This window comes from Rhinopithecus bieti, unplaced genomic scaffold (genome assembly GCF_001698545.2).
Source record: "Rhinopithecus bieti isolate Rb0 unplaced genomic scaffold, ASM169854v2 scaffold_35950, whole genome shotgun sequence".
Lineage (NCBI taxonomy): Eukaryota > Metazoa > Chordata > Mammalia > Primates > Cercopithecidae > Rhinopithecus > Rhinopithecus bieti.
The window spans coordinates 1,040,584-1,063,383 of NW_016815506.1; the positions used below are offsets into that span (position 1 = coordinate 1,040,584).

A 22,800-nucleotide genomic window follows, 5' to 3' on the forward strand; every position below is an offset into this window, starting at 1 on the left:
CTGGGGTGCAGTGGCCGGATCTCAGCTCACTGCAAGCTCCGCCTCCCGGGTTTACGCCATTCTCCTGCCTCAGCCTCCAGAGCAGCTGGGACTACAGGCGCCCACCACCTCGCCCGGCTAGTTTTTTTTGTATTTTTTAGTAGAGACGGGGTTTCACCATGTTCGCCAGGGTGGTCTCGATCTCCTGACCTCGTGATCCGCCCGCCTCGGCCTCCCAAAGTGCTGGGATTACAGGCTTGAGCCACTGCGCCCGGCTGGGTGAATACTTCTCTGCATGTGGACAGAAAATGTTTAATTTATACTTAAACACATATTATGCATTTTTGTCTAGAGACTTCTAGTTTCATGCTCTTCCCACATCTATGCCAACGCCACCGTTCTGACTTGCGCTCCTTTTCTACCCTGGTCTTTTCCTTGTCCTTCCCTACAACTTGGCAGAGGTCCACTTTGTCTTACTTCACACTTTTTTTTTTTTTAATAAAACACAAAAGTCTACATTTTGGTGTCTTATCCGTGAGTGGAAAGGGGTAAGCTGGTGATGGTCCCACATTTGCTATGACAGAAACACAGTTAGGAAGCTGGGGCCACATCTCACAAGGCAGGACCTGGATACACTGAATCCCACTTTGCTCCAGCCCAGCAACTCGGCCAGACATTTAGGCAAGAGCACTAATAACCCTTTCCATCCACACAGAGGGTGTGGAACAGGAGTCTGGCTTTTAGTACCGTTTGCACAGAAAAGGCAAACATGTTGTTCCCCTGCCTGTGGTCTCTTAAGCCAGTCATAACCATCCCAACGCCGTCTCCCCCTCAGGTGTACACGTAGAAGGGAAGATGAATACACAGAGTCTTTTGAATCTCTATCAAATGTGGTTTTTTTATTCAACTGACAAGCACTTTTCTACAGCTGCACTTGTGGAACATCACATGGCAAAAACAGGAGTTTTTTCGCTAGACTTTTTTTCTTTTAACCTTATTAAAATGAGATTGGTCCTAAAATATAGAAAGAAATAAATTTAAATTCACAAAAAACTGTACATTATCAAAAAGTCACTAAAACACCACATTTGGTTATATAAAAAGTCCCTTTTGCTGTAAAAGGAACACGGAAACTTGTTGGTGTTGATGGTGTGGTTTCTTCCTGTCAACCAGACTGATGGAGGGAAGCAAAAGGGCAGGGGTGGGTTGTCTTTTAATCTGAAACCTGCTTTCCCTACCAAATACTCTTGTCATGAGAGAAAATCCACCTAGCTCAAGGGGGCAGTGAAGACGAGGAAAGAAAAGCAAGAAATGGCCCCTCTGATTATGCCCTATCCCTACCCCACCCCACCCCGCTCCAGCCCCACTTCTTCAAACTGAGGCTAGGACCCCACCCCGCCATATGAGTGCCTGGTCCCTAGGGAAAGAGATGGAGCTGGGAAAGGAACACAAAGCAGGAACCATGGAGATTTCACTCCCCCATCCACCTCACCTCCAATAATGAAATTAATCTAGTACATCTTATACCAGGGGAAAACTGCCAGGGGGAAAAAGCGGAGCCCCCAACTCTAACAGTTTCAACTGTCTAACACAAAGTTTGTTACAGCGCAGTTATTTAGATAAAATATAAATATTTATGCATAATATAAAGTCAATTCAAATATTCTTCAATCCACCTCTTACTTAAAAGCAAAAAAAAAAAAATCTCAAATAAAATTAAAAGTTTTGAGGTTTATCTGACAGAAAAGGCGACTTTAGAAATAGGCTATGGGGGAGAAGGGGCATAAAGGAATAAAGGGGCTGCCCCAGGACCTACACTGCCCCTACCCCCTTCAGTGGCTCTTCAGTGCTGCCAGAATACAAGGAATGCTCCACCTCACCTGGCACCCCCACCCCCAGTGGAACATTTCTTGGATGCCTCAGCTCTCTGCTTGGGCCAGCCAGCAGCCACCTCCCCAGTGCAAGTACCCGTAATCTCTGAAGGGAGGGGCTCTGCTGAGCAGGAGAAGCAGGGGGCCAAGGGCCCATGGCTATAGCTGGGAGTCAGCAGCTTTCCTTTCATGTTGGGGGTTAACTTGGACACAGTCACATGTAGGGCAGTGATGGACCCAGAACCCCTCCTCCCTACTCTCCTGTGCTCCAGGGTCTCTGCTGCTGGGGAAGGGGTCCTGGAGTACGAAGTAAAGAAAAGCACAACTAAATGGGATAAGGAAAAGATCCAGTTCTACCACTCTCCCGTAGAAGCTTAAGATTCAAAACTACCGAGAGGAGAGGGAGTTCCTGCTGAAAGATTGCACAGTCTGAAGAGGCTGGAACAAAAATGACCAGGAGAGAGACACAGCCTTGTCTCCAGAGAAATTGTTCCTGTGGTTTCCCAAAGACAAAAAAGTGATGGTTTTAAACAATGGGAAAAATGGGAATGAAAACAGATACTTGGGGAAACTGAATGGATCCTATCAAACAATACAGGGTCACAAGCACAGCATCTTCTCTCACACACACACACTCACACACAGCGTGCTCTCTCTCTGAGGCCGGCCCCATTGCTACCTGGCCTCCATCTTGGGGTGCACCCAAACTCAGCAGTAGTTGTCCCTGAGGAGTTCCCAAGAGGGTTTGGGAAGGAGGTGGGGAAGGAGGCTGGAAGGCCCAGGAGGCCTCCCTGCCCTCTCCCCAGCTACTGAGTTTCAGAAAAGGCTGGAAACTCAGCATGTGAGGAGCATCCAATGTCATACAGGGGATAGCTATCGGCAGGAAGATGGGGACAGAGAAAAAGACAGGGACCTCTGAACGTTTTTTTTTCCTTTGAAGGGAAAAGATTTGGGAGAAGAGAAAAGGAGGGAGGAACCCGTACACGATAGTTTTACATTATTGGATAAGAGAAAATCTGAAAACTGGGGGGTGGGAGGTGGGAAAAGAAAAACAGACAGCGAAAAGCAGGGAAGGGACTGAACATGGAAGCAGCATGTCCAGGGCCCGGTGTCCGGCGCGACACACTTGGGAGTTAAGTCCACTTTACTGGCCGTCACTGCGGGTCCGCACACAGTACAGAGTGTTTCTTGGTTTCACACATTCACTAGAACTATTGCTATTGTTAAATAACCCCAGAATGCTGGGGCACGTACAGGGGAGGAGAGGAAGCAGGGAGGAGGAAGTAGGGACTTCTTTCCCCGTCCCCATTTTTAATTAGCAAATAAAACAGAAAAGAAAATTATTTTGTCTTTCTTTTTTTGGCTTTTAGTCCAGAAGGACCTCATCTCTGCACCTCTTATTTGAGGAGCAAGAGGAGGAAAGGGAGAAAAGGATATAGGAATAAGAGGATGTGGGGCGCTGCCAAGGACAAGGTCAAAAATCAGGGTTGTATCTGACTTGAGGCTGGACCCAGGGCAGCATCAGCAGGTGAAAATGGCAGGTTTTTTGTTTGGAAGGTGGGGGGAGATGCCACAAGGTGACTCCCCACCTCCCTTGCCTCACAGATTGGCCTGTTTTCCCTGATAAAACTCCTCCCAGCGGCTCTCGAAGAAGCGGCGCATGATGTGCCCAGCCTTGCCTACTTCAGAGTCATCCTCGTTGAAGGTCTGGCAGTTGTCAAATACCAAGAGGGCATCAGCCGCAAACTCCTCTGAGCTGGTGTACCTGGACAGGGCAGGGGCAAAGCTGTGAGCTGGGTAGGAGTTGCAGCAGTAGCAAATACCAGGCGGATGCACCTACATCTACTTACCCTCCCCTGAGCAGCCGCTCCCGCATGGTGGAAAAATCCATAGGATTTTTGATGATGCGCCGGTACCCACTCACCAAACGTGGGTTCACAGGCTCTAGGAAAGGCCAGGCTGCATCATGGGACTCCATCTCCATCAGGATAATCCTATCATTACAGGGACAGTGATGGCTCCATCTCAGGAAGCAAATATACTGACCCCTCCCAGCCCTTTCCTCTGGCAGAGGTAGAGCCAACTGTCCCCCCAGGATTCACTCAACTCACTCGCAAAATGTGAGATCACTGTGGTGGTTCCGCATTGAGAGTCGCCGCCGCTTGGAGGGGGACTGCCCCTCTTCTGAGTACCGAGGCCCTGCTGCTGGGCTTTCTCGGCCCCTCAACAGTACCCGGCGTCGGCGGCCATCACCCTCTGAGAAGTTCAGCGAATAAGCACTTTTCCGCTTCTGGCCTCGCTTTGGGAAACCAGGCTTCTGAGTGAATTCTCCCTCTACCTGCTTAGTATAGGAAACAAGTGAGATTAGCAACAGCTGGAGATGCACTGCTTGCCCTACTACAAGCTCTGCCTAAATGTGATTTAAGGCTTCAAAATACTATCATGCATAAGCCGGCACTGGTTTATTCACATAACCCAATGAAGTAGGTAAAAGGGAAGATACAGTTATTCTCATTTTATAGAGAAAGCAATTAAAGCTACAGAATTTAAGTGACTTGTCCAAAAAAGGACTTAGAACCCAGGTCCCCTAACACCCAGTCTGGGACTCTTTCCAAGGAGATGAGAGATTGAGGATAATCTCTGATTTCTGTTTGTGTGGGAAAGAAAGAGCAGAAGCCTCACCTGAGCCAGACAGACAGTACAAAACCAATCTCCTTCTGGGACAGCCTCCATCTTGGGACGATGGCAGTAAATGTGGCAGCCACGGTCACACCCATCACAAAGCAGAAGAAATTCATCATTGTCACCCTTCCGGCAGACTAGACACGTCTGGACCAAGGTTGTGAGGAGGCAGAATGAGCTCTCAAGCCTCTACCTGCCAGTAACCCCACCCGCCCCTGCTGGCTGGCCCCTCAGTCTTTTCAGGCTCTCTCAGCCTCTTACCACTTTGTTGACAGACTTCTCCCAGGCAATGGACCTCTCCAGCTGGCCCAGGCACAAGCACACCTGGGCTGCGCTCCGGCACCGCTCGAGGGTCTGGCGCCAGACACGAATGCGAGGGGTGATCTCGTATGATCTGGAGGGAGAAAGTGGTGATCTTTGGATGAGGAGCAGGATCCACTAAAGAGGGAACTTATCCCTTTCTCTCCAAGACCAAGAATGGAGGGTGGGAGTCACTCACATCTCTGTAGTGGTGCCCTCAGGGGCACCATTAGGTGTGCTAAGCAGGGCCTTCTCCAGCACAACCTCATGAGTTGGCCAGAGGGGCTCCCGCAGGTACCGCCGTTCTACATTCTGTTCCAGGGCAGCCAGCCGCATCACAGCCAGGTCCAAAGGGTTGGTAGTTTTACGCTGAGGTGCCAGTCCTTCCCTGCCTCGACCTCGCCAGGTGATATCCTCCTGGGAGTTGGAGAGGTGCTCACAGTAGGCCAAGTCTTCACGGGTAGAGTCCGGGCTAGGACATGTCCAGCCCTTGAGTTAAGAGAGAGGAATAAAACTCACTGTAAAAGGAGGAAAATTTGGCATAGGAAAAAAACCAAACAACAACAAAAAAAACATGACCCACTTAAGGTAGGTCACCTGTGAAGTAGGGACCCAGGGTTTTTTCTAACAGGGCATAAGGGACTAATGCTTTTCCCTAAACAACTTCCTACATAGTGCCAATCCCAGCATACCCGAATCTGCAGATCAGACATGATAACCCGCTGCTCCAGATCCTCGACCCACTGAAGCACTGCTAGGTCTGTCTCATACGTCTTCTCTTTGGGGGACCAGCTCATAATCCCTTCTTGAAAGACAGGTAGTTGCCTGGGCTCAAAGATGGGGTCTGAGAAGAGAGGTGGCAGAGGGAGAGGCCCATCAGGCTGTTGTCCACAGCAGCAGCTCAATGCTTACCCTGGGCTCTTCAGCTCAAGCTGGGTGTAGGAGTATATTTACCAGCTGAGGGCCGTAGGCAGACTTCCTGCAAGAAGTCCCTGTGCTTGTTAAGGTGTTTGTGAAGTGCCTTCTCCCGGATACCTCGGGGATGTAGGGCCTTGAGCATGGCATCCAACGTCTCAGGATCTCGTATACACCACCAGCCTGAGCACATCTCTGTGAGCGGATGAGATATATGTGGGGTGCCAGCTGTGAAGCACTGCCCACACTGGATACCCCGACTCCACTCTCACTCCAAGATCACTCACCAGGTGGGACAGGCTGGGCTGTCAGCTGGGTTAGGTAACGCTGTTCCATTTGTTTGAAGAACTTACTGGGAGGTCTCCCTCTCCGTTTGGGCTGTCCCAGCCCTGTGGGACTCTGTGGCATTTCTCCAGGGTCTCCTGCTCGCCTCTTAGGGGCCAACCCAGCCAAGGGCGTGGAAGAGAACTGCACTGGAGAACAAGGGTTGGCAGCACTGGGTCTATTCATCTGTGAATAAAATGAGACATAAGGATGTTTTCATGTTTATAGGTTGCCTCAACTTCAGGCAGCAGCTCCATACCCAGGCAATGGTGCCTGTGGCAAGATGAAATCAAGTGCATACTACTAATTCTGGCTACTTACTGGCTTGGAGGAGGCAAGCTGCTGAGGGGAGGGAGTGGGTTGGTCCTCAGAAACTGCAGGGGGTGGTGTAGGGGCAGCATTGCAGGGCATCTGGGCTGAGACGTTAAACCAGAGTGCTTGAGGATCAGGGCTGGATTCTGCCTCATCAGGCTCTGGCTCCTCCGGGGGCTGTGATGGAGCTGGGTCTAGTTTTCCAGGACTGCTATCAGGCGTGAGGACTGAGCTGCTCAACAGGGAGCTATGGCTCTGAGTCTGGCTCAGCCAAGACAGGAAGGCTGACTGGCTGAGGTCATGCTGGCTCTGACCCAGTGACAAAGGGGAGCCTTCTTGCTCCAGGAACCCCTTATGGGACTGAGGATGGGACTGAAGCTGAAGCTGAAGCTGAGGCTGGGGCTGGGCAGGAGCATGAAGCTGAGCCTCAGGCTGAAGCTGGGCCTGGGGCTGTTCTGAATCCTGACCCCTGACAGGGGACTTAAGATGCCTAGGTTGCATAGACCCAGGCTTAGTTTTTCGAGGTCGGCCTCGGGCCCGGGCAGGAGAACTGGCAGTGGTGTTGGAGCCAGCTAACTCCATCTTCACAGAGAAGAGGGCAGAGTTGAGTGACGTATGGGCTGCCACTTTTAAGGAGTCAGTTTCCTTCTTTATCACATCCTCAGGAACTGTAAAGAGAAGTAAAGAGCTTAAGACATATGCTGACATACAAGGGAAAAGTAAAAGGGTGTATAAACTTAGGACCTATGCTTTCTTTTTCTCTTGGACTTAGTCCCCCTTTTTCGAGATTCCACTGGGAAGCGCTTACATACCAATGAACACAGTATCTGGGGAAGAAACACTATTCTCCCAAGTAATGAGCAGCAGCAGCACAATTATAAGCTAACATTTATTGCGAACTAACTATAGGTTAAGTATTATTCTAAGAGACTTAACTCATTTTAATCCTCTCAGTAGCCTCATGAAGTACAAATACTATTATTATCTCAACTTCACAAATGAAGAAACAGAAATATACAGCTGGAAATGGCAGAGCAGGTGGGTAGGCAGCTTTACTCTAAAATCTGTGCTCTTAACCATTACACCCTATTATCAGAAAATGAAAGAAGCCCAAGACTACTAAGGAAAAGGAATTATTTAATTCTTGTTTGATAGGACTCAGAATCCACACTCCCACAGACACACCTACCTAAGTTCCCCTCTGTTCCTTCTACAAAGATACCAGCCAAATATGGCAATACCCAGTAGCGACGTCTGTAGCGGTCTTGACCCAGGGAGACCGCCCGAAGCATCTGGGATGAGTGAAGCAGCTTTTTGCGAAAGAAAAGCTGACGCTGGGTAGACAATGAAAATGAAGATGAATAAACACATTTCTAGAGTGACAGTGGTGAATTCATCCAATATATCGGAGAAAGGCAATGGCTCTAACCCCCTCTATAAAAGTGATGCCATCTGGGCCTAACTCAGAAGGTGATTAAGGTCAAGAGCGGTGGCTCACGCCTGTGATCTGAGCACTTTGGGAGGCCGAGGCAGGTGGATTGCTAGAGCCCAGGAGTTCCATGTTACCAGCCTAGGTAACATGTGGAAACTCTGTCTCTATAAAAACACAAAAATTGGCCAGGCATGGTGGCTTCCGCCTGTAGTCCCAGCTACTTGGGAGGATCACCTAAGCCCAGGAAGTTGAGGCTGCAGTGAGCCATGATCATACCACTGCACTCCAGCCTGGGTAATAGAAACCCCATCTCAAAAGAATAAAAATTAAAATTCAATTTAAAAAATACGGTGATCAATTCTTGCCCAGCCCATATCTCCAACTCTTGGGAGGTTAGAAGCACAATACCTTACTGAGTTTTTCTATCTGGCGCTCTAGCTCCGGGATGCTAGATGCTGTGGCATCAACCTGGGGAGAAACATGTGAGCATTAAGAAAAAGGAGGTTATCAGATTCAAGAAAGAGGAATCTATTTTCTAACTCCCACTTTCCTTGATCTTGGGCCAGTACCTCTCCATCTCTTCGACCCCTGCGGCCATGGACAGCTGCTATAGACTCCTCTTCTTCCTCTTCTTCCATGCCACTGGTCTCCTCCATGATCCGAGAACTGCGCCTCCGTCCCAGGCATTCCTCTGGCCCTTCCATCTCTACCTCAGACCGCCCAGTTCGCTTGGCCAGAACAGTTTTCAGTCTTGAAACAGATGGAGAAAGATTAAGGGATGGCCGAGCGCAGTGGCTCACACCTATAATTCCAGCACTTTGGGAGGCCAAGGCAGGCGGATCACCTGAGGTCAGGAGTTCGAGACCAGCCTGGCCAACATGGTGAAACCCTGTCTCTACTAAAAATACAAAAATCAGCCAGGTGTGGTGGCGGGCACCTGTAATCCCAGCTACTTGGGAGACTGAGGCAGGAGAATCGCTAGAACATGGGAGGCAGAGGTTGCAGTGAGCCGAGACTGCACTATTGCATTCCAGGCTGGGCAACAGAGCAAGACTCCATCTCAAAAAAAATTAAGGGAAACTGGTGAGGAACATGATAGTGCCACAAAAGAAATACCTGGACTCCAAACCACCCTGGGCCCTGGTAAGGTCCCAAACCCAGGGAAGGGGCTAAAGCATCACATTTCACGCCAAAACCCCGGCTATGCTTCACCCGCCCCACTTCTCTCCTCTCTGGGGCTCTACCCTGTTTGGTCCCTACCTCCGGAGCCGACCTTCAACAATCCACTTGTTTTTCCTGTAGCTGGACATACTCTCCAGAGTCTTGTCAATCTCACTGCAGGGGAATAGGGAATAGGATGAAGTGGCAGCACAAAAAACGGGAAAGGAGGCTCAAGGGTAAAGGGGCTGCAGTTGAAAAAGGTCCTTGTTCCAGCCTAGAAACTAGATCAGATGAATGGCAGAGGAAGGCTTAGGCTCTCCCAGGGAGGGCACTGCAATTCAGTCCCAAGTCACTCCACATCTTCAGAACATGGCAGTGAACACATATTTCTGAGGACTTCTGGAAAGCTAGAAGTCCTCCATCCCATTCTGATGCAAGGCATACAATGACCATCCCCACTCCCAGCCTCTCACTTGATGATGAGGGTGGAGCCATTGAGCTCATGCACAAGGAAGGCCAGGACAGCAGCCTTCTGCTGGGGTGACTGGGCCTGAAAAGGCTGGGTGCGCAGGCGGTCACAGAGGGCTGGCTCTACTCCATATGCCATAAGGAAGCAGCGCAGGATCTCCGACACATTGTCTCTTGTCAGTGGGATCTCAGACACTTTCTCCCCCAAGATCTTTAGGGACTGTGTGGAGGAGAGCATAATGGGAGTGAGTAGGGAAAGACAAACAACCAAGTTGGGTGAATGTGCAACAGGAAAATACACCAGAAGAGAACTATGGGGGTTAAGATAGCATACAAAAGACCACAAAAGAAAAGGAGTAAAATAAAGAAAAATAAAATAAGGAGAGAGGAGTCAGGAAGAAAAGAAATGGAAAATATAAGGAAAAGAGAAACACTAAGTAGTTCTATCTCCTTTACTTGTCCTGGTTACTTTGGGAGGGACTTGCACTCACCTGACAGTAGGAGGGCAAGCCAGGATCATGGAGTGCAGCCTTCAGCAGCCTCACCAGCAGGTCTTGCACCTCACCCAAGCTGTCGCCCTGACACAGGAGTCCCTCCTGCAGGACCCCCAGGCTAGGCACATCTTTGGCAGGATCAAAGCCCAGCACCTTGCCAAAGCTATGCAGGAACTCCACAATGGTCAAGCAGTCTGAGAAGGCCCCACTGGGCAATGTCAGACCAGGGACTCGTGAGAAGTCAGGCAGGGGCTAGAGAGATAAAAGTGTTCTGTTAAAATAAAATAGTGTTAACTGTTTTTTAAAACAAAAGTTAACACTGGGGTTCTTCCTTTAATCTTTATGTAATTTTTTTTTTTTTTTTTTTTTGGGATAGGGTCTCACTCTTGTCACCCAAGCCAGAGTGCAGTGGCATGATCTCTGCTCACTGCAGCCTTGACCTCCTAAACCCAAGGAATTCTCCCACCTCAGTCTCCCAAATAGCTGGGACTACAGACAGGTACATGCCACCATACCCAGCTAATTTTCACATTTTTTGTAGAGATGAGGTCTCACCATGTTGCCCAGGCTGGTCTTGAACTACTGGGCTCGAGCAATCTGCCCGCCTCAGCCCTCCCAAAGTGCTGGGATTACAGGTGTGAGCCATGGCACCCGGCCTTCCTTTAATCTTTAATGGAAATGTTTCTCCCATTGCAGAAGTCCCTGTTTTTTTTTTTTTTTTTTTTTTTTTGAGATGGAGTCTCGCTCTGCCGCCCAGGCTGGAGTGCAGTGGCCGGATCTCAGCTCACTGCAAGCTCCGCCTCCCGGGTTTATGCCATTCTCCTGCCTCAGCCTCCCGAGTAGCTGGGACTACAGGCGCCCGCCACCTCGCCCGGCTAGTTTTTTGTATTTTTTAGACGGGGTTTCACCGTGTTAGCCAGGATGGTCTCGATCTCCTGACCTCGTGATCCGCCCGTCTCGGCCTCCCAAAGTGCTGGGATTACATGCTTGAGCCACCGCGCCTGGCCCGTTTTTTTTTTTTAAAGGAAAGTCTTCCCAACTGACCAGGGAACTGTTACTCTCTCCTCACTACCTGGTGGTCAGTCAGACACATATCCTCTGTTGGCTTCTTCATTTCCTCCAAGATCATCTGTTGCCTCTGCCGTTCCTCCAAGCGCCTCTGTGTGGCCAGGGTCTTATCTGCTTTACAGGCTGGCTTGGCTTTGGCCACCTCCTCCTTTTCCTTCATTTTTACCTTCTCCTTCTTTTCCCTCTTGACTTTTTCCTTCAGTTTTCCTGCTTTGTCTTTCCCTTTTCTTTCTCAGCCTACCCAAGGAAAAGAGGAACCAAGAGTGCCATAAAGATACCAGTTACTATCCTTCCCTGTTCCCAGTCCTCCCAACCTCACAGCCCAGAAATCTCACTATAAAACAAGACTGATGTACGTGTCTTGCAAAATCAGTTTAGTGGCTTCAAAATTATACTTGGCAAGTTTGTACATGCACCTACCTTGGATTTCTTCTTAGCTTCCTTCTGCTTTAAGCTCTTGGTCTCTTGTTTCCGCTTATTTCTGGCCTGTAAACCATAAGGGAAGTCATTTCTCCTCAAACTCTGAAAGCATCTCTGCTTGGGCTAGGATTCAAAAACAGACAAGGGTGCTGGGGAGGAGAGGTGAGAGATGGAATGAGGGGTTGGCAATGGATTAATTCTCTCACCCTAGAGATGCCCACATTATTTTTGAACAAGCCCAATTCTCTAAATCAAGCGCAAGAAATTTCAGGGTAATGAAGATATACTGCTACACAGGGAGTGCTGGATGTGGGAGATGAAAATAAAAGATGAAGTAGGTTGTAGGAAAAATTAACCTACTGTGTCATCTCTCTGATGTCCCTCACCTGCCCTTGGATAGTAGTCTGACACTCTCCCCGTTGTACCTTCTGCCTCACCTTCTTCTTGCTTTTACCAATCTTTGCTTTATCTTCCTCATTCGATGTTTCTTGAGAGCAGAAAGAAAAATGAAACAAGTGAGGCAGGAAGGCAGTTCTCTAGCGTCCAGGGCAACACATGCCTGTCTCAAAGCTGGCCTCCCAAGCAGTTCCCTGAAGAATCTAGAGTAGTTTTTTTTTTTTTTTTTTTTTAAGTATACATAATAAAACATTGGGGGGAAAAATGTAGGAGAGGCACCTGCTATGGGGGTGGCACAAAGAACTCAAATGACATCTGCCCAGAAGCACCTGCCCCTGGCTCCAATCAGACTGCTTTACGAGGTGTCCTGCTGATAGAAAAGAGGCCACAATGGCAGAGTAGCCTTGTAGCCAATCTCTATCCCAGGATACCTGACAAGAGCAGCAACCCACGGACTGATTTTAGAGCAGAGAGCAGAGAAAAGATATAGCAAGCCAAAATGTCAGGGAAAGAGGGTAGTAGTTAGAAGCACTGATTAACCAAGGATGTGCCGAAAAAAAGCCCACACAGCGGACACCTCAAAAGAATCAGATCAACATTGACATAGTTATTGATCATGCTCAGCTCCATGTCTTGCTTCACTAAAAGTTCTGAATTTCTTCCTTCCGGAAGACTTGGGGAAGTATGATTCTGCAAGCAATAGAGTATTTCATAATTGATGTCTCTGACATGACTCTCTCTCTCTCTATAAATATATATATGTATGTGTATATATATGTATGTATATACAGACACAGAGTCTTGCTCTGTCGCCCAGGCTGGAGTGCAATGGCACAATCTCGGTTCACTGCAACCTCTGCCTCCCAGGTTCAAGCCATTCTCCTGCCTCAGCCTCCTGAGTAGCTGGGACTACAGGTGTGTGGCCAACACGCCCTGCTAATTTTTTGTATTTTTAGTACAGGAGGGGTTTCACCGTTTTAGCCAGGACGGTCTCGATCGCCTGACCTCATGGTCCGCTGGTCTTAGCCTCCCAAAGAGTTGGGATTACAGCAGTGAGCCACCGTGCCTGGCCCTGACATGACAATATTTATTAATTTGTTTCTGGTATAGAAATGCCACCACATGTCTACATGACAAACCTTTAAGACAATTACGGGCAGATGAACCACCTAAGGCTTTGATTAAAATATGAGACTTGGCCGGGTGCAGTGGCTCACGCCTGTAATCCCAGCACTCTGGGAGGCTGAGGCAGGTGGCTCACCTGAGGTCAGGAGTTCGAGACCAGCCTGACCAACATGGAGAAACCCCATCTCTACTAAAAATACAAAATTAGCCGGGTGTGGTGGCACACGCCTATAATCCCAGCTACTCTGGAGGCTGAGGCAGCAGAATCGCTTAAACCTGGGAGGTTTTAACTAGGGAATCGCTTAAACCTGGGAGGTTGCGGTAAGCCAAGATCACACCATTGCACTCCAGCCTGGGCAACAAGAGCAAAAATCCATCTCAAAAAAAAAAAAAGAAAAGAAAAAAAAAAAAAGGTCAGGTGCGGTGGATTACGCCTGCAATCCCAACATTTTGAGAGGCCAAGGCAGGTGGATCACGAGGTCAGGAGATCGAGACCATCCTGGCTAACATGGTGAAACCCTGCCTCCACCAAAAATACAAAAAATTAGCCAGGCGTGGCAGCGGGCGCCTGTAGTCCCAGCTAGTCAGGAGGCTGAGGCAGGAGAATGGCGTGAACCCAGGAGGCGGGGCTTGCAGTGAGCCGAGATCGCACCACTGCACTCCAGCCTGGGTGACAGAGTGAGACTCCATCTCAAAAAAAAAAAAAAAAAAAGAGACTTGTTCTAGGTCATTTGGTTGAAACATGACAGAGCTACGTGTCTGAGTGAGAATCAAGACTAAGTTTTTTCACATTCTTCACACTACACCAGGGTAAATGCACTATTTACTGAAAAATTTAGGTATTTCTCACCCGTCCATCCACCAAAACAGTGCCTATTATTATTATTATTATTTGGAGATGGAGTTTCACTCTTGTTGTCCAGGCTGGAGTGCAATGGTGCGATCTCAGCTCATGGCAACCTCTGCCTCCTGGGTTCAAGTTACTCTCCTGCCTCAGCCTCCCGAGTAGCTGGGACTACAGGCATGCACCACCAAGCCAGCTAATTTTTTTTTTTTTAGTAGAGATGGGGTTTCACCATGTTTGCTGGGATAGTCTTGATCTCTTGACCTCAAGATCCGCCTGCCTTGGCCTCCCAAAGAGGTGGGATTACAGGCGTGAGACACTGTGCCCGGCCTATTATTTTTTTTTTAGAAACAGGGTCTTGCTGTGTTACCTAGGCTGGAGTGCAATAACACAACTGCAGTTTACTGCAGCCTCCAAACTCCTGGGCTCAAGTGATCCTCTCCTGCCTGCCTCAGCCTCCTGGGTAACTGGGATTATTAGGCACACACCACCATGCCTGGCTCCCAATTATCTTTTAAATTCAGATGTGAATTCTGAACCTCCATGATCGTAAAAATGAGTAAGGTAAGAGGGTACAACTGAACCAGTATAAGACAAGGAGCTAAAAAATGGAAAGAAAGGGCAAGAAAGTCCTCTCCTCTGGGCTAAACACATCTGGAGACAGCCCAAGGTTTCACTGGTAGCAGCAACTCAACAAAGAATATGGCTGGAAAAGAAGCATTCCCAAGCGCTGGGACTATAACGCTGGATTCCAAAGAGAAGCTGATTCAGATTCATTCTTCCCAGATAATGTTAGTCACGCTCCTGGGAAATCCAGGTATTAGCAATTCATCAACATTTTAGATACCTCACGGAGGCAGCCGAATTCCAAAGTAAGAAACACCACTGTACCTTGGGCCTCCAGTTTCTTTAGGAGGCGGTTGTCTGTCTTGTCCAATAGCTCAGTGATTTTGACCTTAGGTGGCCGACCTCGGCCCCGTTTCACCTTGGGGACTTCCTTAGTCTTAGTCTTCTCAGTGTTTCGAGGTCGACCCCGTTTGCCAGTAATTGCCTGAATCCTCGATGGGATCTCCTCTGCTGAGAGCTGCACCCACTGCAAGCCCTAAGGTAGCAAGGGAGACTGTTACAGTAGGAAGGAATCAGTGCAGGCCACTAGACCCTCGGAACCATTCAATGCCCCAGAACCTTCAAACCCCACAAGAGGAAGCTGCAGCTTGTCCACCAACTCGTCCTCAGGGACAAAAGCGTATTTAACCCTTGGGTCTGCACCTCTGGCGTGTCTCTTTCTTCAAAGAAATCTCCAACAGGCATACGGGGACTGAAGCTGAAGTGCTCACGGCGGACACTGTGTACCACGTTGCGGCTCAGGTACTAAGAGGAGGAAGTAAAGTAACATTAATAAAGCTGGAATCCTACCATGTATCTGGTCAGCAAAGGCACAAGCAGAACAGACCCAGAGCAGACAATGGCAGCCTCTTGCCACTGAGCCCAAGAACGGAGTCTTAGGCAGTGGAAAGGAGTCCACTGAGCCCAAGAAAGGAGTCCTTTAAAAAAAAGCTACATTACCTTGATCACTTCTGGAAATTGCTTCATCCTCTTCCCACAGGGGCCATAATACCAGGTCTCCCCCTGCCATCGGTGGCTGCCCTTCTTGATGCGCACCTCTCTCCGCCACCTGCCAGAGAAGCACATGGGCCCTGCCGCCAGGTCACACCCCTACCCACTCCCATGCCACCTAAGAGCCAAGCCCTCTGAGCAGATGGCCCTCCCCACATTTGTATCTCTAGAACTGCAAGCAGATGCAAAAGCACCAACAGAGATAAGCTTGGATAGAAGGCTGACTTAAGCTCCAGCAAATACACCAAGGTCCTTAGGAGAAAAGCATACACAAAACTGCACAAGCTCAGAGAGATCTCCACCCCCGCTTTACAAAATCAGTGAGATAAGCAGTCAGAAACCCCTCCCTGAGCCATTCAGGGCAGTTACTGGATTTCCAGTAAAGAGGATAAAGACCTAAGGGGAATAAAGGCAGAAGACAAAGGACAGGGAGGCAAGCAGAAAAGTAAATTTGCTGCTGACTCCATGAAAAGACTCAATATGCCAGGGTTTAGTTAGGAACTCTGTGTTCTGAGCAGTATTATTCTAAGACTAATTCTAATCTTTCTCTCAAAATTTTAAGCAGTACTCAGACTTAGTGACCACAAGTAGCCTTGAAGGGGAGGGGTGGGGAAGATCCAGGAAGGCAGTTATTTCCACAAGGCCCTGGTGTCAGCTAGTTTGTTCATTTTGGTCATGTACTGTTCCTGCCCTTACCTCTCCTAAGAGCATTAAAACAACAAAACCACCTCAATTCGTTAGTACTAAGTCGCTCCTCATTCATTACTATTCCTTCTCTACAGAAATAGGACAAGCCAGCTAGTTTGGATGTGAGCGTTAGGGTTTGGAAAAGATAATAGCTGGAGCTCCTTGGGCAAAATTGAGTCACTACAAGATGAAGAAAGAATAGGTGATGGAAGACAGACCTTGAGAGAAGACGGAAAACCTAGGAATCTCATGCCAAGAAACATTATCACTGCAGATAACTGTCCTGTAATCTACTCTTGTCTGGCTCATTCCTCCCCCATCTCAGAGGAAAAGAGGCATTCCCTTCTTTCTAGAGTTGTGCATTAAACTTATCAAGGTCAATAAATGTAGCAAACTAGAGCATTTACCCATGTTGGAGGGGAAGACGAACTTCTTCTGGGGTAGCAATACGTCTCCTCATGACATCACCTTGGGAGGAAGGGATACCCAAGTTAAGAGTTCAAGCAAAATACTTAAACAATAGACCAGCAGGGAAAGGCTAACTGCAACATGGGACAGAAAAGTTTCTTGGAACCAGACAGGGATAGAATAGAATCTGGATACTCACCACTACCAGAAGCAGTGAGTTCCTCTCCAGTGATCTCTTCCAGGTCAGCAGTGGTTTCTAGGAAGCTGCTGGCATCCTTATTTGCTGGGGAGGCTGTTGGAAAGGCAGCTGCTGGGGAAGTTACAGGAGAGGCTTTTGGGGATGTCACTGAAGCCGTCAAGGGGACTTCTGAGGAAACTGCTGGGAGGACTGCTGAGGAAGCTGGAGAGACCACTGAGAAGACTGCTGGAGAGACAACTGTAGAAGCTGCGGGACAAACTTCTGGAGAGATTTCTGGGGAGGCTGCTGGAGAAACCACTAGGGAGACTGCTGGGGAGGTTGTTGGTGAGACTGCTGGTGAGGTTGCTGGATGTAGCTGAATAGTGGATGACTGATCAGGAGCTGGCTGGGTCAGGGATGGTGGGAAGTCTGAAGACTGAGTTTCCATTTCTTCCTGTTCAGCGTCACTACCATTATTCAGGTCAAAGCTGTTATCTAGAATCCAAAGGGACAGGATAGGCTTAAAAAAAAAAAAAAGGCATCACATAAAACAAGAGAATCTACTCAGTCAAACCTGGACCAAGCTAAACAGGGTTACTTCAAGGGGTCTTCCCTAGGGTTGGAAAAAGTAGCAGCTTTTTCTCCCAACCAATCATGAAGATTAAAGGGTAAAGATGCTACAGATGTCACTGTGTGAAGAAACACCTTTTACCTGGTGCCAATAAAGCCTCTGGCCTCCTTCTCCCTACAAATTCCAAGTCTCACAAGTTCTTCAAAACAGACGGCACAGGTCAGAGTATAGCAGTCTGTGCCTCTTTTAGTCCCACCATACACTATCCCACAGCCCCTCAGCTCCCAGCAAGGTGCTCTTGCTTTCCCACTTTTTTTTTTTGAGATGGAGTCTCGCTCTGCTGCCTAGGCTGGAGTGCAATGACACAATCTCAGTTCACTGCAACCTCCACTTCCCAGGGCCAAACGATTCTCCTGCTTCAGCCTCCCAAGTAGCTGGAATTACAGGTGCGTGCCACCACACCTGGCTAATTTTGTATTTTTAGTACAGGCGAGGTTTCACCATGTTGGCCAGGTGGTCTTGAACTCCTGATCTCAGGTGATCCGCCTGCCTCGGCCTCCCGAAGTGTTGGGATTACAGGTGTGAGCCACTGTGCCTGGCCAGATTTCCCACTCTTAAGGCCCTAACTATGAAACTTATTCTCTCATCTTTCTTTGTCCTACATACCCTCACTTACCTTGCAGGACAGACTCCCCTAGGACAGGTGGAGAGGTGGGACTGGCAAAGATAGAGGTTGATGTTTGACTATCATCTGCCAGGAGACTGAAGGCAGTAGCATTATTGAGGGAAGGGCAATCAAGGGCAGAAATCACAGGGCTGTCCTCAAGAGGCAGCTTGTCCTCTGCACCCATTAGCTCTGTGTCATCAATACCATATAGTCCTCCACTCACTGGCTCTGTTCACAAGGGTAGAAAAATCAGAGGAGGATAATGAGAAAAAAAATCAGAAAGCAAGACTTAAGAAACACTGGTCAGAAAATATCCAACTCTAGTTCCCACAGTGTTAAGATTCTTCCTAATATTAAATTAGGTAACAACTAAAGCCTTCTCTCTGAACGAGTAGTCATGAGATTGTAGGGATCATAAAAGTTTGAGGGGAGGCCGAGGCAGGAGAATTGCCTGAGGCCTGGAGCTCAAGACCAGCCTGGGCAACATAGCAAGACCTCATCTCTACAAGATGAAAATGGAAGGAAAGGCATTGGTGGTATTACTATGCAAAATTCTAGGATTTATCATAAAATATGTCTTTCTTGTACTTCAGTGGGGTAAAAGGTAACTGTTCACTGACAAATGTTTTCTTCCTAGTTTGTTAGAACCCAGAAAGATCAACTGTGTGGTAATAAGTCCCTATCCAGTGAATTATTACAGCCCAGAGCTCTTGGCCAAAAGTAATACTGGGAAATAACCTGGGACATGAACCAATTCAGCTCAGAGTTCAGTTAGTGCAACAAGGCCAGTGGCATGTAACTGTGGTCTGCCTTAGGCCTACCTGGAAGCCCCAATGCCATGGATTCCCTAATATTTTTCCCATTTTACTGTCTCTTTCAGGTAAAGGTTGGCTACTCTGCATGGATAAATTAAAGGGAGCCAGCCTCCAAACCTACCTGGTGCCAGAGAGTTGAAAGGCTCCAGAGAGTCTTCACTGAGGATTGGAGTGTCTTCCAGTTGATCAGGAAGATGTGAAGGATCATCTAAACAGCTCACTGTGGGGTCAGGGACCAGGACTGAGACCTCTTGGTGTAACGATTCCACAGAAGGGACAGAGCCATTGTAGCCACACATCTTCAGTTCTAGGAAATCCCAGGAGAGACCAAAAGTCAAAATCAGTGCCTTATATTGGTTCATTTAGCTATATTAGGCAGTCAGTCTTTGCTAGAAGGATGTTCATTCATTCAACATTTATTGCGGCCAGGTCTTTGCTGGGAACCGATCACATCAAGATACTCTGAGCAGAGATGTACTGGTAAAATCAATTCTACAGCAGGCAAAGAGAGGAAAAGAGAGTGGGGTCTGAGATAAGATCTTTATCATGTTCTCAGATATCTCCCCCATCCAGTGGGAAACAGAGAAAACATCCTGTAATTTTACAGAGTGGTGATTACCCTTGTATCAGGAATCAACTGGAAGCTAAGCTTCTATCTATTTTGAGGGAAAAGATGAGAGGGGTTGTCACATGTACTAATGCTAAACAACAAAAAAAGGAAACTTGAGTAGACAAATAATGATATGCTCTGCCTGCTTCCTTCCCTCCTTCATATGCCAATCACTACGTTGGGCTCAGACGACTTTAGCAGCCAGTCTGCTCCTGCAACAGTTAGTTAAAACAGCCTCAGTGCCCACTGCTAGACCCTAACCACTTCATATATTTTGAAAGAAGCCTTTCTTGATGCAGGGTGTCTATTGGGGCTGTTTCGGGCTCGCCCACCTGCCCTCTCCAGGCCAGAAGCTCTGCATGAGCTTGAAATAATTTGCACTCCCACTCCCGAGCTGGTGCAACTGCCACAAAAACACCAGCCACTTGGCTCTGCTAATTGCTAATCACCAACATGCAAATCAGCCTCCACTGCAAAGAGCTGAAAAGACAAGTTTTCCTCACCTCAAAAAGCCACTATCCCCCCCCAGCTCCATTTTCCCTTTCCCCACCCAGTTCACCAACCCAGTTATACCTGGCTGCTCTTCTTCCAGCTCCAGGCTGCCTACCAAGCCAGTGCCATTCTCTGCCACAACTGAAGTCATCTCCTTTTCTGCTGCCTCATCAGGATGGATATCACTGCCTACCTCCTGGGAGGGTGCAAAGGTTTGAATGCTAGATCCCAACATAGGAGAAGTCTGTGGGGAGGTGAAAAAACTAGGGGGTCCATTGGGCATCACCTCAAAATTCTGGTCAGGAAAGGAATCATACAGTTCTTGTGAATCAAAGTTAAGCCCCATGGGACTCTGGGTACCGTTGGCCCAGAACTCTTGGCTCCCAGCCCGAAGGTTAGTGTTGTGACTTGGGGATGAAGGTTGCCGGCTGCCCCCAAGGATGCCGTTGAGTGGGTATTGTCCCCCCGAGAACTGGGAGAGAAGGGGTGGGTCCTTGAGGTTGCTGCCAGAATTGGCAGATGGGTACTGTGAGTAGTTCCAGAGACAGTCGTAGGCCACGCTGGGGTGATGGAGGTGTGAGGTGCTGGAGGAGTGGGGAGCAGAGTTCAAAATCCCTGAAGTAGTAGTGTGAGATACAGTAGATAAGCCATTAACATTCACATCCCCATTCAAACCTGGCAGAGAAGGAAAGAAAAGGTCAGTTACAGATATGTAGGCAAGCAACTCTACCAAAACAAACCCAAAGTAATAGCACTGACCAGAAAAAGACATGATAAAGGGAAAGGGGATTCCTCCCCTCTATCTAGTTTTTGGGTCTCTGGAGAACACCAAGCCCAGAGGCTCCTGGATGTAGGCTTAGCAACTGCTGCTGAGGCTGCTGAGTAGGGGGCTGGAGAGCACTCCAGGCCTGCCATGGGAGCCACCAGCAGAGCTGGATGCTGCTGCTTACTACTGGCTTTTTTTTTTTTTGGTTTTATTTTTGGTTTGTTTGTTTTGAGATGGAGTCTCACTCAGTCGCCAGGCTGGAGTGCAATGGCGCAATCTCGACTCACTGCAACCTCCACCTCCCGGGTTCAAGTCAATTCTCCTGCCTCAGCCTCCCGAGTAGCTGGGACTACAGGTGCCCACCACCACGCCCGGCTAATTTTTGTATTTTTAGTAGAGATGGGGTTTCACTGTGCTGGCCAGGATGGTCTCGATCTCTTGACCTCGTGATCCACCTGCCTCGGCCTCCCAAAGTGCTGGGATTACAGGCTTGAGCCACCATGCCTGGCCCTTTTTTTGTTTTTAATTAAATGAAACTGTTTGCAGACTCCCTACAGTGACTTGCGTTCTGCCCTACTCTCATTCCCTAGGGGATTTCTTCCCTTGGAGGGGCATGACTGAATTCTCCAGGGGCCCCCTTTCCCCAGTGCCTATTTGGCCCCACAGTGGCACCAAAAGGGACAACCTCCACCTCACTGGCACATGCAGATCCAGCACTTTGTGCTGGGCTAAGAATAGAATTTGCAGTCACCACAGCGACAAGAACCCAGCTCAGAAGGCTGGGCTTGGCCCTTCCCTATAGGCACTAGAAGGTAATATGCCAGCTGGGGGGTGGGGGAGACCTTTGCATGCAGTGCTGTAGAGTTCAGCTGTCAACATCAATGGCAACCTCTGGAATGGAGGATAATCAATCAAAAAGAACCAAGATATTAAGGAAGCTTGAGAGGTAGGGTGGAACCCAATGAAATAAAGGAGCTTCTGCCATCTGCAACCTTTTTGGAGAGGATAGGAGGAAGAAGCAGCAGTATTTTTCTGCTGCAAGGAAGGAAGGAAGCAAGTGGGCTTCTCTCTGCTTCCACGTATAAAGGACCTGAAACCCAAGCAAGATTATAGAGGTACCTGGCGAGTCATGGTACAGAGCAACTGGTAAGCCAAATCCAGGAAAAGACCCAATGCTGGCAGCAACACCTCCATATGGAATTATGAACTTCTCTCTGGGGAACTAGGTAAGCACTAAATTTTCCCTTGTCCCTACCTTCCATCCAAGGACAGAAGGTGGAATAAGTACTTCTAGCATCTGCCTTTCTCTGATGTACAAACTAAAAGGCAATACACTGCAACTTGCACTTCATTCAACTCTCAGTATTGGCCCAGTGTACCTTCCCTAACCTCTAAAAACAGCTTCTTAGAAGGCTAGTCCTTTATCTCTCTCATGAGTCCAACCTGGTTAGCAGCAGCAGTAGCCACCTCACCACTCTGTCAGCAGCCAGGGGAACAGGGCTGACAGAAGAAAAGGCTAAGATGAAAAAGCCATTGGGTTTTCCTAACCTCTTCCAACCTTAAGTCAATACAAAAAATGTTTGCAAAAAACCCTAGAACTTGTTCGTAGAAGTTGATTTCTCTGCAGCAGCTAGACCAAAGTGAAGCAAAATACTCCCCCATGAATCCACCCTTAAGGGTTGATGTCCACTCCCTCCCCAGGCCAAGCAGCCCTCACACTCACTTTTCCCTTGCTGGGGGAAGTTCATGGGAGACCCGTTAGTGTAGAGGCCCTCCCCTGAGGAAGGAGAGGGTTTCAGTCCTGAGGCAGCAGGTGCAGGGGGAAGGCCAGTAAAGTTAAAATGGTCGTTTGCCTCCATTTCTGCAGGAGGGGAGAGAGAGGGGGAAAAAAATACTGGCGGTTAAACAAGGTTATGTCACCTGGAATCTTCCAGGGGGAACGACCCCTCCCCTCCACCTACTTACCCTTCTCCTACCTAAGTACTGCGTGAGGGAAAGTACAAGCTAAGAAAAGAGAAGGAGAAAATACGCCCCAAGGGTGAGCAATGACCCTAAGGAAATAGTCTTTTAAAGCCAGCTTTGGTGATTAAAAAACAAAACAAGTTAGCAAGAAAAACCAAGATACAAGCCTGGAGGAGTTTTCCCTCTGTGTAAGCTCCACTCAGCCCAGGTTACCCTTCTATATTAGATATTAGCCC

General features: G+C 48.4%; 1 protein-coding gene across 1 annotated transcript; it reads right to left on the reverse strand.

Annotated features, from left to right (window-relative positions):
* Positions 1 to 857: 857 nt before the first annotated feature.
* On the reverse strand, positions 858 to 22,461 carry BAZ2A (bromodomain adjacent to zinc finger domain 2A). Its single transcript, XM_017853309.1, is given in 29 exon segments — positions 858 to 3,615; positions 3,701 to 3,844; positions 3,962 to 4,191; positions 4,533 to 4,679; positions 4,794 to 4,926; positions 5,032 to 5,321; positions 5,525 to 5,676; positions 5,787 to 5,942; positions 6,035 to 6,257; positions 6,393 to 7,051; positions 7,573 to 7,717; positions 8,224 to 8,283; positions 8,385 to 8,565; positions 9,076 to 9,150; positions 9,450 to 9,664; positions 9,936 to 10,190; positions 11,011 to 11,213; positions 11,216 to 11,243; positions 11,427 to 11,492; positions 11,813 to 11,913; positions 14,683 to 14,893; positions 15,061 to 15,162; positions 15,358 to 15,466; positions 16,503 to 16,563; positions 16,703 to 17,176; positions 17,929 to 18,147; positions 18,856 to 19,041; positions 19,918 to 20,511; positions 22,326 to 22,461. Coding segments are annotated over 29 exon segments (5,721 nt in total). The 3' UTR covers positions 858 to 3,449.
* Positions 22,462 to 22,800: the final 339 nt, after the last annotated feature.